Genomic DNA, 14,711 nt, shown 5'->3' with positions numbered 1-14,711 from the left:
TGTAGCACTTTGAGATCCTCAAATAAACAGGCTCTAAAAAGCCTATATAAAAAGCTGCTACCAAACAGCAACAGCTCGCTATCGTAGGAAAACAGCGATCATTCTAATGAGTAGCCTGTCTAAGTGCCGTGCTGCAGCGTTGCGGGCTTGACTGTCTGCAGTGATGTGAAGATGCCAGCATCAGAAGACAGCTTCCGCGAGCCCATTCAGCCCTGATACCTTAAAAGAACATTTTCTTTCAGACAAACTGCACAGTATTACACCAGGCTTTTCAAACAAACATCAAGGTAACAGGTGTTCCCTTATAACGAGATACAGGTGCAGCATTATTGCGATAACGAGCAAACTGTTTATGGTTTCCAAGTAGCAGGAGGCGGCGTGGCACGGTGCAGCCATCTCGCTGGGGAGGAACAGCTCACGCATCGATGCATGGATGCAGTAAGCCGTTTGGAACAGGAACAAGGACCCAATCAGGAAAGTTACGTGCAAGAGTAAGTCACTGGCATTAACAGCAGGAGTAGCTGTCACGCACATAAACCACGTGAAAGATTCAAGCCACAGGTCTCTGTTTCGGCAGACCACTTCCCAGGCATGAAATACCATACAGGAGGGTTGTCACCACAGCTGTGCTCTTTCTTTTGGGGGTTGGACACGATGATCTCCCGAAGTCCCTTCCAACCCCTAAAATTCTGTGATTCTTGCAACAGGTTTGCTCCCCGCCCAGAGGACTAGAAACCAGGCTTTCACAAGTTTATGCAGGCTACAGAAACCCACTCCAATATGCACAGGCTGCAGTGTGTGCATACATGTATTGTGCCAAGCGCAGCAGGTCTCTGACTTGTGAGCTGCTGCAACACAAATCAGCACGAAGGCGGCTGGTTTGGTTGGTATTAGGAATATTTTCAAACTGCTTAGAGTTACAATGACAAGGATCAACAAAAACTCTGCACACGTAGCTACTTAATGCAAATCCAAATGGAAGGGAATGAGGATTTGTTTTAGAAACTTTTGTGCTTTAATCCACTTTTCCATAAAGTTTATGGAGCAGCAACAGCTAGTTGAGTCCAAGCAGAAAAAATAACCAACAACTTGTCAGGGGCCAAGCTATTGTTCTGAATGAAGAAAAAACTCATTAGCTTTTAATGAAAACACAGGGAATAAAAACCAAATAGCACAGAACTCCAGCAAATAATTACCCTGCACCTGACGCAAAGCTGCTCTATCTTCCTACTCAAATCCTTAGGAAAATTCCCCAACTTATCGCTCTTTGGAGCATGAACAAATGCAAGACTGACTCTAAGGGTAACAGCAAGAGGTTTCTTGGGCTTACACCTCACCCAGGGGCTCCCCTGGCACTGTTTGGCTACCCCTGAGTGTGCTAAATACCCTTTCTTGCTTTGTGATGGTGTTGGCACAGGGAAGGGAGGGGCGGGGGGGACTTGTGCCATCTTCTCATTGTCTGACATTTTCTGTGGGAGCAGTATCTCACACAGCAGCACAGAGTGGCTTGAAGGCACCATGTGTAATTAACGCAGATGCAGTGCTTTACATACGTTGAGGCAAACTGCCGAGGGCCAGCGTGCATCCCCGGCACCATGCGTGTCCCCAGCAGCAGAGGCGGTGGCTCTTTGGACTGCGGCGCCAGGCAGGTGGCACGGCTGCGAGGTGTGGGCCTGGCCTCAGGCCGCCACGCAGTTGAGGCCGCCTCAGCGGCGCCAGGCCCAGCGCAGGGAGGGGCTCACCATGTGGCTGAGGGCAAGGCAAAAAATGACCGCAAAGAGAACGTGAAGAACTCGGTGAAGCATTAGCAGGACTCCGAGGGAGCAGCACAAGCAGGGCCTACAGGAGAACGAGCCAGCACCACCAGGAATGGCGCCGAGGCGGCCATCTCAGGGGACAGCCTGAGCCCACCAGAGGCAGCTGGGCTCGCTGGGCTCGCTTTGGAGCTCACGGTGCTGGCGTGTGAGAAGAGCAGCCCTGCACCTCCGCCAGAGCACGGGCAGGGTCTGGCAGAGGACAGGTCTTAGGACAAACGCTAAGAAAACCTCCGTTCGGGTTCCGTTTTGCTACTGGTCTGTTGTACAGGGTCAGAAAATGGCTCTGTGCCTTTCTCCCCTTCTATAAAATGAGGGGAGAGCTGTCACTCTTTTTGTAGACTAAAACCTCTTGCAACCTCAAAAATCAAACTCTTCAAGAACTTCTGTCCACACAAAAATGTATATAAAAAAGTCCTTTCTTTAAGCTGCAATTTGCCCCTCATAATTTAAAAAAAAAAAAAAAAGTGAATTAACGCATCATGGCACACACAGGAAGAGAACCAATTTAAATAGGTGAAAGGGCTGCTTTGTAGTGGGGAAAAAAAAAATCATCTCCAGTAGCTTGTTAAGGGAACTGCAATTAAGCTTACTTTGCATTCAGTGAAGGTCTTTATCTAGGTACCTCGAGTTTCATTAAGCATCTTTTTAGAGCACAGGAAAAATCAATACCAAGCGAGTTCCATTTACACTTTTATGATAAGCTAGTTCATGCCAATACGGAAGTAAAATCCCCAACTCCAGTTAATATTCAAGGAAACGAAGTTCCTGCTTTAACGTAATGACTGTTTAGGATCATGCTACAAATAAAGGTCTCTGATCAAAATCCCATCTGCCTTCATGCTCAACAGTGTTAATATCTCTAGATTTTCAGGGACTAATTTAGCAGTAATGCATTTCCCAAAGCAGAGCTGTAAAAGTATTATCAATACTATGGCTTAATATCCCTTACGACAATCACTTGCTGAAATTACGGAGAATCACATGGAAACACATCAACAGAGACGCACCCACACAGTAAGTACCACTCACATGTAAATATATTACAGCTTAGCTTTTGTAGTTAAAGCTCTGTCAACACTGCTATTATAAATTATATACCTTTTAAAACGCATTTATGTGCTAGAAAACATAAGATGTTTCTTTTTGAATGCCTTAAAGGCTTCATCGGCTGCTAAGCACCCGCAGGGATTTGTGCGGTTTGCCCCTCCCGTTAACGTACGCATAGCTGCGGTCTCGGTGCCTGCAGATTTTCGGCACCTTCCCCCCCGTCCCAGCTCCTCTCCAGAGCCCGGCCCCGTTACTGGGCCCTGAGCACCCCCCGCTTCCCACGTGTGGTGCTCGCACACGTCCTCCCCCTCCCTGAGCGTGCCCACAGCGGCAGCACGATTCACAAACTGCGGACAAATTACCACCTACAGGTCTCGAAGTGTTCGTCCTGCTTAACAAGTATTTTCTTGGTGGGGGACACCACGCACAGACAGAAAATAACCCCGCACCCAGGGGTCACCACGGGGTACCCAAGGCCCCGGCGCGCGCAGAACCCCCCGGGTGCCCCCGGGCCGGGTTGGGGCCGGGGGGAGCTGCAGCGGCGCGGAGCTGCCGGCAGGGGGGGCTGCAGCGCGCAGCACCCGCACCCGCCGGGGGCACGGGGCGGGGGGGGGGGGAGCAGGGGGCGGGGGGGGGCCGGGGGGGGGGCGGGGAGGGCCAGGGGGGCGGGGGGGGGCGGGGGGGGTGTCACTGTGACAAAATGACCTGGAAGTTCTCGAGTCACACGCAGAGACTCAAAGCAAAGCCTTCCCGCCCCGGATGATGGGTTACGGTAACGGTACCGATACCGCACACAAATCACACCGGGGTACCCAAACCGCCACCCCCTGCGTGGCATCCAAAAAGTTCGCAACTCGCGGGCCTTGCGGGGAAGCACACTGCAGCCGGTCCCGGGTAAGGCCACAAGGCTCTTCCTTAGAAACCTGATCAATCTGGGGGCCTAGAGATCCCCCTCGAACCTAGGGACACAGAGAAGCTGCTGGGCTCACACGGCGACTTTCCCATTGCTCCTCATCTTCTGCTTCCCCGCCAGCCCCTCGTGTGGCTCCTCGGCTGAGCTCTCCTCCAGTTTTCCCTTCCTTTCCTCCATGTATGTTTGCCCTCTCCCTCCCTCCCCCTGTAACTTCCTCCCTCCAGCTCCTCTCCCCAGCTTTGGCACCCTTTCAGGAAAGGCGCTGCACGTTCTGCCTCTGAAGTGGGCAGCAGCCACACGGAGCAGCTGCCTGGCAGGGGGAGCACAGCTCTGCAGCCTGGCTAGGAGTAAGCCTGAAACCCAGAGCAGCAGCAGATTCCCACGGGATGTAAACAAGTAAACAAGATTTATTCTGTCCTTTATGACCCGGTAACACATCAGTGAAATACAAAGCCCATCCAACGTGAGCAAAACCAGCTAAAGCTACCACCAATTTGTATTTCTGCCCAGTAATAAATTATTCCTTGTTACCCTCTTTGAAGAGGCAAAATCTTCATTTAAAGGAGGGGGACACTGAGGCACAGGAAGATCACCAATCTGCACGTTAGTTCATCTCCTGAGCTACCAGCTCTGCTAGGAGCACAGCAAAACAGCGTCTGAGAAGCGGCACCCGACACTTCTGCAGTGCAATAATTCACAAAACAGTTCTGCAAACACAACTTAGGATCTAAAAAGATGTCAACATCGTTAGTACCAATGAGGAGAGGAGACCCAAGTATTTTTGAGGAACATCCGTTGCAGTGTCAGTAGGTTCAGTGTATTTTCTCAGCCAAAATCCAACCAAGTGAACAAGCAGCAGAACTAACCCACGAGGGAGCTGGAGTTTAGCAAGCATATTCCAATGACAAGACACAAGGAGGCTGTCTTGCCCGTATCTACGGCAGTACTCACTCTTAAGGAAATAAAAGCACAGACAGTGAATGCAAAGACAAGAGCCCAGAGCATATACCAGAATGACAAGCACTCTAGGGACTGGAAGAGATGCCCATCAGGCATTTTCTGATAATGCAGAGGGTGATTTTACAGTTGTGTCTCAGGATGGAGTCTTACTAAAGGGCAGGATTACTGCTTTGTGGATTATATCGACGGGGTCACTGCTCTACAAACCAAAGCTGCACAAAAGTCATGGTGGGGGCTGGGGAGGGGGGAATGACTCAAAACTCCTGATTCAAACAAGCTGGAGGCTCGGGAGAGCCAGGAGTCAGGACCCAGCGCTGCACTCCAGCCCCGCTCCCCAGGGAAGGCTCTGGAAGCAGGGGGCACCGATTTCCCACTCCCCAGTGGAGCTCAGAAGTATACAAGGCGCTGCTCTTGCTAAGGGCTCCAAACCATCCTAGCGGGCAAACCAGACAAAAAAGGATGCAAGTTTTCTGTTTTTTTTGCGGAGCAACTGAGTCTATTACCCATTATTGGGAGGCTACGGTAATGGTATACGTGAACACTCCCATACATTATCCCCGACGGTGGGGGGAAGGGGGGGGGGGGAGGGCAATTTCTTGAACATTCTCCTATTCTGCATGAACACAAAGCAACGCCTGAGCTGCATTTTCATCTAAGCACATTACAATAACCCCTGAGGTTTTTTTATAAAGGAAAGATGTAGCACATTCGTATTACACAAACAAGTTCAGTAAACACAGAGGTTTCATTTGAGAAGGCTCTCCATCTCTAAAGCTGCGCATCAGGCAATTTAGGCAACCTAATAATTAGGGTATTTTATTAACTGACCAAAGTGAGAGCAATAGAACTTGTTAATATTTAACTTATTGGGGCTCCCCAAACTGCTGTATATCTAGCATCTTCACTGACATTTTTATACTTTCCTCTTTATGGTGCATTGCTGCATTCTTGAGTCCAGAATGCTCTGAACTTCCCCAGGGAGGGAAGCATCGGACACTGCTAAATGTGAGTGCACAAGGAGGGCAAGCCCTGCCCCAAGGTGTGACAATTCAGATGGGTTTCAAAAGACTACAGGCAATTCCGTAACTCACCGCTTCTTGCTTAATCAACTAGCACTCTCCAAGAAGTACCTAGTAATGAAAACCTGGAACCTTTCCTGAAGTTTGTAAGTTTTAAATTAATGTGCTGGTTTAAAAAGAAGTTCAAAAGCCTTCCTTATTAACCTAATTCTTCTCAACAGAAATCATGAAACTTTTGATGCTGACTGCAGAATAACCCAATCCAACTGCTAGTTCCTGCTACATATTCTTTCAATCCTCTTATAAATTCTGCAAGGTCTTCATTTGCTGGCTTTGAGGGAAGACTGAAAAACTGGGTTTATTGTTTTCAGTCGGGTGACATGTTTGGTTTTGGAGACTTTTCTCTTGTTCTCCCCTCATTTCATGCAATGAGTATACCCAAAAAGAAACAAAGTACCTAACATTTTCAAGAAATGAGGGGAAAGTCTTTTTATTTCTTTGTGATACAGCGCTTCAGTCACAGGTGTGTGCCTGCTGGGCATGGGCTGGCACACACCAACACACGCCGTCAGGTTTTCTCCTCACCAGCAGAGGCGTGTGCCGCGTGGCCTGGGCAGACCTCCACCTGGACGCCCAGGTCAACAAAGCTTTGTAACGAATCGGGGCTTGGTTTCCTTTTGAACACCTGAAATGCACTTGAAATGCAATACCAACAGGTACAAAGTCACACATCTCTTGATCTTTTCTACGTATAGGTGTGAATAAAAACGTACATATACCCCCATACAGCCCTTCCCAGAGCACAGATGCTTGCCTCCCACCTATGACGCTAGAATCATTCCTTGCCTCCAAAATTTGTGCACAACACTTTAGGTAGCAGAATAATTTATAAGTCCATGTAAAAGCAAAGCTGTGCAGCTGCTCAGTCTGTAAAACAGAAGAGACATTTGTGCAAAAAGTACTGTCTCTCTACACAAAATGGTTTGCCCAGAATATAATAAATACGCAGAGGCAAAGAACTGCATGCTCAGAGACGCAGGAAGCAAACCTTCGGTGCTGATAAAGGGAGCTGTCAGAAGTGTTGATATTAAAGCTTTTCTTTTTTTTTAAAAAAAAAAAAAAGTTAAAGAACATGTGCCTTTGTGTATGTTTTATTTTTCATTAATTAACTCTGTTCCACACACCAACCAAACACATCTCAGACTTCAGAATGCATTCTAACAAAAGTTTTTTTGTTTTCTTTTTGTCTCTATGTGTTATGACATTTCAAGGGCTGTAGCTGGCACTCATGTTTATAAAGCAGGGGAATTCCACGCATGGCGACAGAATAGATACTTTAACAATATGTTACAAATATTGTCAATTTGATATTTTTTCCCTTGCGTTTTCAAACACATCATAAATCTAGACTGGGTTTCTGTGCATGAACCCTGCTTACCACTGAGCTGGAGACTCTTGGCATGAACGTAAAGAGGGTTTTTTATAAATAAAACTTAGTAAAATCACTGTGCACTCCATTAATTCAGGAACACTCTGCCTCAGCTTCAAAGGAGATCTTTACAGTGAAGATGGTGTTTTTGCTGCTTTAATGATTTGCTACTTGTTCTTGTCATAACTACATGAACCAAATATGCAATACCAGGGAGCAGTGGTTAGGGAAATGCACAGTTCCATCTCCCATCCAGCTCCGCTTCAGTTCAATTCAATAGATTTGAGGTTGTATATAGAAAAGCTACTTCATAAATCTAATACTTGAGGCCACTGTATAATGCCAGTTAATGAAAGAAAACTGCATCTGTGCCTTGGGTATGCAAATCTCATGCACTGCTGTGACATCCAGCCCATGGAACAACTGGCAGCCCATGAAACACCGCGCATCCGAGCCAAAGTAAGTAGGGCCAACAGAGGTAAGGTGATACCTACTTCATCTCAGTAGTATATACTACGAGGTAAGTGGCATAACTTACAGTTACTTAAGCCTTTTACGGCACATGAAGACTCCCGATTTTTAAGTCATGTTTTGTCCCAGCATGTCCCGTTTATATTTACTCCTCCCTGCTTCAGGGGGGAGACACTTTGAGGCTGAAGGCACAGAGCTGAGAGAATCAGGAGATCTGGACCCAAGTCCTGGATGTACTTGGAGATGCTCTAATATCTTTGGCACATTTCTTGAGCCCCAGTTTTCAAAAACTTAAATGGAACAATCCTCACTCTCACATTTCAACTATTTGCGAATATTTTTCTGAATACACATGTTCCTTAAGCATCTACACAGAACTTCAGACATTTTAAAAGCATTTGGGATACATTTTTGATTGGAAAAAAAAAAGTGTCACCATAGGCTCAATGAAAATAAATTCTTTGTCAGCCCCAGGCTGGAACCCTCAGCTGGGAGGGCAGAGACACATTTTCTGTTTCCGTAAGCCCATGCCTTCAAGCAGAGTATTAAGGAGTGAATTTCACTCCTAAGGATCTCAGACAATGTATAGACAACGATTTAAACCAATTCACTGCTACCAAGAGACATACTGTCTTTTAATACTTGTCAATCTTTGCACACCTTCTTGTTTTAGGAACAGAGCAACTGATACAATAGTGACAATGAAGTTATTCAGTGCAAAGTCCCACTGCAGCAAAGTCAAGCTTCCAGCCCCAACAGAGTTCCCTTATTTAGCTACACAAACACCTTTCTTCTCCAGTCCTTCCTTGTGCGGTACTCCCCCATCCCTCCCCTTCTCTCCCCAACTAATCATCTACACTTCCCTCCAGCTTCCCCCTCCCCGTTTAGTCCTGAAGTCACTTGCAGTACCTCAGACCGGCCTGTTGTTGTTCCCTCAGACCATTCATTTCTGCTAAACCGAAGCTGTTGCAGAACATCTCCCCTGCACTGAATTCTGAGAAGAGCCATGAACAGCAGAAAGCAACTTTGGGGAGGGGTACAACAGACCAGGGCCTGTGCAGATTTTCTTTGCCAGCTTTCCTTGGTTCTCTTTCCACTAAGGGGAGGTTGCTGCAAGACAGCAAGGGCACGAGTAAAATACATGGAGTATACACAGTGCTTCACATAAGCAGCCAGCCCTCCTCCAAAAGGCAACACGTGTCACCCCTGTGCTCTGTTCAAAGAGCACCTAAGGAACAAGGCAAAAGTAACTTGCAGCTACACGCTACAGCCAACAGCATCACTTGGGGAGGATGAGTTAGGCAAGGCAACTCGTCCTACAGATCTCACATGCTGTCAGCTACATCCCCCTGAAACTGAACGGCTATACCCAACCCACCCTCGAGGCCTGCACTACTGCTTCAAGTCTCCCAGCAAGCAGAAGTTTATATCAAAACTGACTATTAATTTTGGAAAGCTAGAATCATTGAGGTTTTGGTCGTAATACTTTCCAGAAGGAGCCCAGCATGGCCCTGAACTTAAGAAATTTTAACTATTTTTACCAGATATGGTCACAAGTTTTGCTTAGCCCTGTTATCAATACTGTTTAATAGATGCTGAAGTGCCTTCCCAGGAAAACACCGAATGTTCTAAGAAGCAGTCTTTTCCTCTCCCTACATCAGCCTCTGATTTAAATGCACTGACAGCGCAGCTAGGCAGCAAATTTATGCAATCCTCTTATCCATATGTCTGCATGTGAGGTTTTCTGTTTTGCTTTTTTTTTTTTTTTTTTTTTAATCCAAGGCCCACACTGTGATTCTCTGGTTCTTTGTCATTCGGCATGCACCAAGTTCTCATCACCACTTCCCTCAGCCAGGAATCAAACTGGAGCTGAGGCTCTCCAGGTGATGTCTGAGCACAGGTTTTAATGCCTGCATTGTCCTGTTTCCTTAGTGCATTTTTTCAGGATAGCATTGGTTCCCCAAAATGACACTGGGACAAGTTTGGGTCTTCAGGTATGTAGATACCTCTAAACACTTGCACAATAATTCCAAGCAGGCATTTGCATGAGCTGTGCACTTCAAATCATTTACAAATCTATACACAGTTCTACAAACCGATGTTCCTAATACTACTCAGATTTCCAGCTTCACAAAAGAACACGATATTTCAAAAAGAACAAAAGCATCCCTCCCCTCCATCCACTAAATTGTATGAATTTTCAAAATTAAAAAAAAAAAAAAACTAATTTTGAACCCTTTTATGTGTTCTAATTCTCTCACTTTTTTTTTTTTTAATTTTGAACACAGCTGTCTGTTGTACTTTCTCAAATGATGCCAGATGCTGGGTTCATCAACCAAACGCACGAAAACAATGGTTTGAAAGCAATTAGAAGCACCGAGGCTGCACCGAGGCTCATATTAAAATGTGATAACACTGTTCTAGGGGGAATTGCAGCACTGCTGCATTTCTGACATTTCTGTGCTGCCAGACAGACAGGATGTGCTGGAAGTGGGCCCTGATCGAGGAGGTAACATACTGGAATTTATTCCTGAAGTAAATGAAGGATTAGCTGATTTGGAACACTCACAAGGATTTTTTATTACAGTTGCCGCTCCCATCTTGTTTGAACACTGGCAGATCCTTCTGTTTGTGCTCACCTCTCACACTCATTGTTTAAAGAAACGAACGAACCCACCAAACTACACGCCTTAGCTGTAACATGGTTGTACCCAATGCTCCAGATCAGAAACCAGAGCTAAACTGCACTGATCCCATACAGGGACAAAGGAGCTCCAGGTCAGCTCTGAGGAAATGTATATCCATCAACTGTCCTGGATACGCAGAAGTACTCCCTGACACAGCTCATGACCTGCAGGCACCCTGGAAAGTTTAAATCATCACCCACATTATTGCAGAAATGAAGATCAAAGTCATGATCAGAATTTCCCAGCTTGTTAACAGACATAACAAGAGATGGTCACGGTCCTGAAAACTTTACAGCCTGGCCATTTGTCTACACCTGGAGGTTGATTTAATTTCGAGTTCAAGTTAACATAGAAGCAACAAGACTGGAAGCAACTTAAGGTTACCAAACAGTCTTTGCTCCTAAGTCAATGCCCCCAGGAATATGCTGCCCTTTTGAATTTCAATCCTTTTCTAGAAACAGGAGTTTTGCAACAAAATTTCCTGAGCTTGTCCAGGACAGAAAGTTTACATTAGCACCACACATTTTTGTATTATTTTATAGAATGGCTGGGTTGGAAGGGACCTTAAAGCCCATCCAGCTCCAACCCCCCTGCCACAGGCAGGGGTACCTTCCACTAGAACAGGTTGCCCCATCCATTTACTCTCAAGAGTAAGGAAAAACAGACTTCTGTCCAGGGAGAATACTAACCCCAGCTCCTGTTACAGCCCTTACCCCAGCTTTGCCCCTTCCCATCCCTCAGAACTGCCACACACAAGCTACGTATTTGTTTTAATGGGTAGCTCTCCTCCTTGTTGACTTTGCATAGAAAATACCATACAACCAACCCTGCTCCCCAAGTACAGAACTGGGAGAAATCATGCCTCCTTCCCCACTGTCGTGTACTCACCTCGGGGCAGAAATTCCAAGTGATACCTAAAAGACAAAAAAAAAAAAAAGCATAAGCATACATTATTTTCTTACTGATTTGTTCTGGCCTGATAAGCAAGTGACAGATGTAAGAATTACACCAGACAAGCTGCCAGGAATCCAGCGAATGGTTAAAATACATTTTGTGAATTTCCTCTAGACATTTCTTGGCAGTCCAACCAATGCTAACTGGTCCCTGTGACATCCTCTGCTACCTAAGGAACCTCTTTCACTACTCAGATCTTCTCCAAAGGCTCCCAACTTCCTGCCATTCGAACAGGTCTCCTACTCAAGAGAGATGTTCACACGGCCTTTCCCTTCACAGCCTCCAGTACCCTCACCTCGCACCTTCCCTGCCGCAACCCCGGGAGGGCATTAGGCACACTGCCCTTCAGTGCCTCAGCGCCACGAGCTCTGCTCGCAGGGACACGGTGTGTCTGCAGCTCTCGTGCACGCAGGTCACATTAGGAAGCTCAAAAGGCACTGTAATGCACCAAGACACCCTGATCAACTTCAGCATCTTCACCGTGTTTTCCAGTTCATTTCCTCATTTTCTTCCTGTTCCGCTCATGCCAGCTCTCTATTACGCTGGTTTGAAACCTTCTTGCTCAAAATTTATCTCCACTGAGTGGAGGTTCTGTACTCGTTTAGCAGTGTAGAAGATCACAGACCAAAGACCGGGAATTTTCCCTGCAGAACCATGCAGATGAAAACTCGTGGGATACACGTTGTCAGTCCATGCTTTGTGGCTCCCCTGCAACAGCATCCAAAATCCCCGCATGCCGGGCAGCGTGCGATGCCCTGCCCCAAGCAGCTTGCTCACGCTCACAAACACCAGAACTACTTCAGAGGGCCAGGCACCACAGAAACAGCTGAGCCAAAAAGAAATCCTCCGTTCTTTCTTTGTCTCTCATTTAGAGCACACCTTTGGCTAACGTGAGCCATTTTAATATGGGAGCAGCACTGGCAAATTTTGGAAACAGATCAAGGACTGAGGATGAGCCACATGACCCATTCACAGGCAAAATGTGTAACAAAGGGTTGGTCTATAGGCATTAGTGGCAAGAATCCAGTACATAAAAATCCAATCAATTTGTTTCCTCATTAAAAGCTTTCATGAAGAAAATGATTTAATACAAACATTCAAGCTACTGACACAGATTAATTAGAAAACAACAACAGAATTCTGATTAAGGGCATAATATTTGACTTGTTTTCTTTGGACAAAAAAAAAAAAAAAGAATACACACAGACAGAAGAAACTTTTCTGGGAGAATGGACTCCCACAGTGATAAGTAACAGCTGTGACCTATTGGAAAGAGCCACACCAGCGTGCCTTGCAGCTAGAAAGGGCCATAAATACCTCTTGGCCCTGGGGCACTCTCGGCAGAGCTCCCCCACTTTAAGTACAGGTTTTCCCCTCCATCCTGCGGCAGCCTCCTCTCTCAATCCCCAAAGCCACACTGCTGCCCAGGGTCAGGGGAGCAGTCAGAGCAGCTCCATCCCTTTGCTTCCCACCAGCACGGACTGTTACTGCAACGCGTGAAGCCCCGAAGCCCTGGCCCCGTGCCCGAACCCCGTGCTCAGCACGCTCCCCGGTGAGGAGCAGCCTCCCTGCCGGGGCTCTGCCCAGGGTGGGGGCCTCCAGCACCCGGCCCCCAGGTCCGGCGCCCACCGAGAGCCGCAGCACTTTCATCCCCTGGCCAGCCGACGGCTGTGAGACAAGGACAGAGAAATCACTTCTTGTTTGGTGAACTTTTGTCTCTTGTGCTTGAGAGACTGTCCTAATCTCCCCTGAACATGTTTTAGTGATAACATTTACTGCACTAGGACCAAAATGATTTTCTGTCACTTCTAATTCCAGTTCAATAAAAGTATAAGAGCTTTGTTTCTAACCTCTGTCATTTTTAATACAGTAAAATGGTTTAAAAAAATGTAAAATTGAGTTCCATTTCCTATTGGACCAGCAAGCCCATGTTAGCTTCACTCTGATCCAATTTGGGGGGCGGGGGGTTGATACCAAAAAGATGTTTTGCCTTTTTTCTTTCTTTCTTTTTTTTTTTTTTTTTTAAAAAAAAAAGGCATAAGGAAACAGTCAAAATTCTAATCTCATCAGATCGGGATGTGTTTTTAATCTCATGCTTTGATCATTTTCACTCTGGAAAGGCTTAGGCACAGAATGAAAGTTAGTTTAAATTTTAATCGGGAGTGGGAGAAGATGGTCTTGTTCTTACAGAAGATGAAAGAGTAATGACCTAATTCCTTTATCTGCCACTGACTGCATGAAAATTTTGGATAAATTACTTATCTTGAGAGCTTAAAAGGCACCCTGATATGATAGCGCAGTATTGTCCGTTCACTGAAATGATAGGATTTCCTTCTTTTATATGACTACGATGGCATGGGAGGAAGGGTGACTTTCAGCATGTGTTCCTCCCACTCCCTTTCCACAGGTAACATCAGCTTTACTTATTCAGCAAGTTATATTTGCACAATTCTAAGGGAGAATATTTTTTTTGTTCCTACACTACTCAGGAAATGCAATTATTTAGGCAAAATGTCTATTTTGTTATGACAACCTAGGCAGCAAACAGGGTTAGTTTAAATACATCTACAGCCACAAGTCACGTGCACGCTTACAGACTCAGATGAAGCTTGTTTCTGTGCAGCAGGACAGGAGGGACTCGGCTGGTAGAACGAGGTTCCTCATCTTGGGCAATCCTCCACAAGGCATTAGTTGTATGGAGTTTGAGGCCAATTCTGAGTTTTGCTCCCAGTTAAGACATCTCTAAGTGACGAGCACATTGCGCCTTTACCTGGGCGTAACAGGCAGTGACAGCATGCAGTTCTTTACCTTTGGGGGGGGGGGGGGTCTGCCCAAAAGTTATGTGAGAAATTATTGGACTAAGTGTGTGAAAATTTGTAATTGCTCCATACAAATTCTCCCCTGATCCAGATGGTACAGGTTGGAAACCAGAGAGTCTACGCCTTGCTCAGACGAAGCTGTCTTGGAGGTTGTTTGCCTTGGGATGAGGTTTGAAATTTTAATCCGTGATCAACAGTTCTTAGATCTCAAACACCAAGAGTAAAAGCTTCTCATTCACTTTCTTTCAACCCTGAAAGCTTGCGAATTAGCAGTTAAGAGATGTCCAATTAACTCGCTCCTTCTAAGCACTGTTTTAATAAAGCTTCTGTCCCTCAGCTAGAGGTGGAATCCCCTAAGAAGAGCAGCACTTAAGGCAAGGATAGGAAAGAGCTTTCAGCCAAATGTGAAGGTCCAGTCTACGTTAGTCCTTGAAGAAGTGGAGAGAGATGGGAAGACTCGTGACAAGTGATTAACTAGCTTCAGCAAAACAAAGCCACAGAGGAACTTATGGAGAATTTTGATGTGATATGTAGAGCAAAGAACTAGCCCCAAAATATCAGATTTCTGTTTCGAAGCCAAAGAATGAGTGTTGCA

General features: G+C 46.1%; 1 protein-coding gene across 5 annotated transcripts in view; it reads right to left on the bottom strand.

Annotated features, from left to right (window-relative positions):
- SKAP1 (src kinase associated phosphoprotein 1) overlaps positions 1-14,711 on the bottom strand; it is a 142,870-nt gene that overhangs the window by 114,108 nt on the left and 14,051 nt on the right. For 3 of the 5 annotated variants that reach the window (XM_068660677.1, XM_068660676.1, XM_068660675.1), the window contains exon 3: positions 11,232-11,257. In XM_068660677.1, coding sequence (XP_068516778.1) covers positions 11,232-11,257 — 26 coding nt within the window. Of the gene's footprint in view, positions 1-3,036; positions 3,057-3,823; positions 3,885-11,231; positions 11,258-14,711 lie in introns of those variants that run through there. The other 2 variants (XM_068660678.1, XM_068660679.1) reach the window with 2 other exon arrangements.

Source organism: Anas acuta, chromosome 25 (genome assembly GCF_963932015.1).
Source record: "Anas acuta chromosome 25, bAnaAcu1.1, whole genome shotgun sequence".
NCBI lineage: Eukaryota > Metazoa > Chordata > Aves > Anseriformes > Anatidae > Anas > Anas acuta.
The sequence above is the reverse complement of the archived record's forward strand: the minus strand, read 5'-3'. Positions and strand labels throughout refer to the sequence as shown.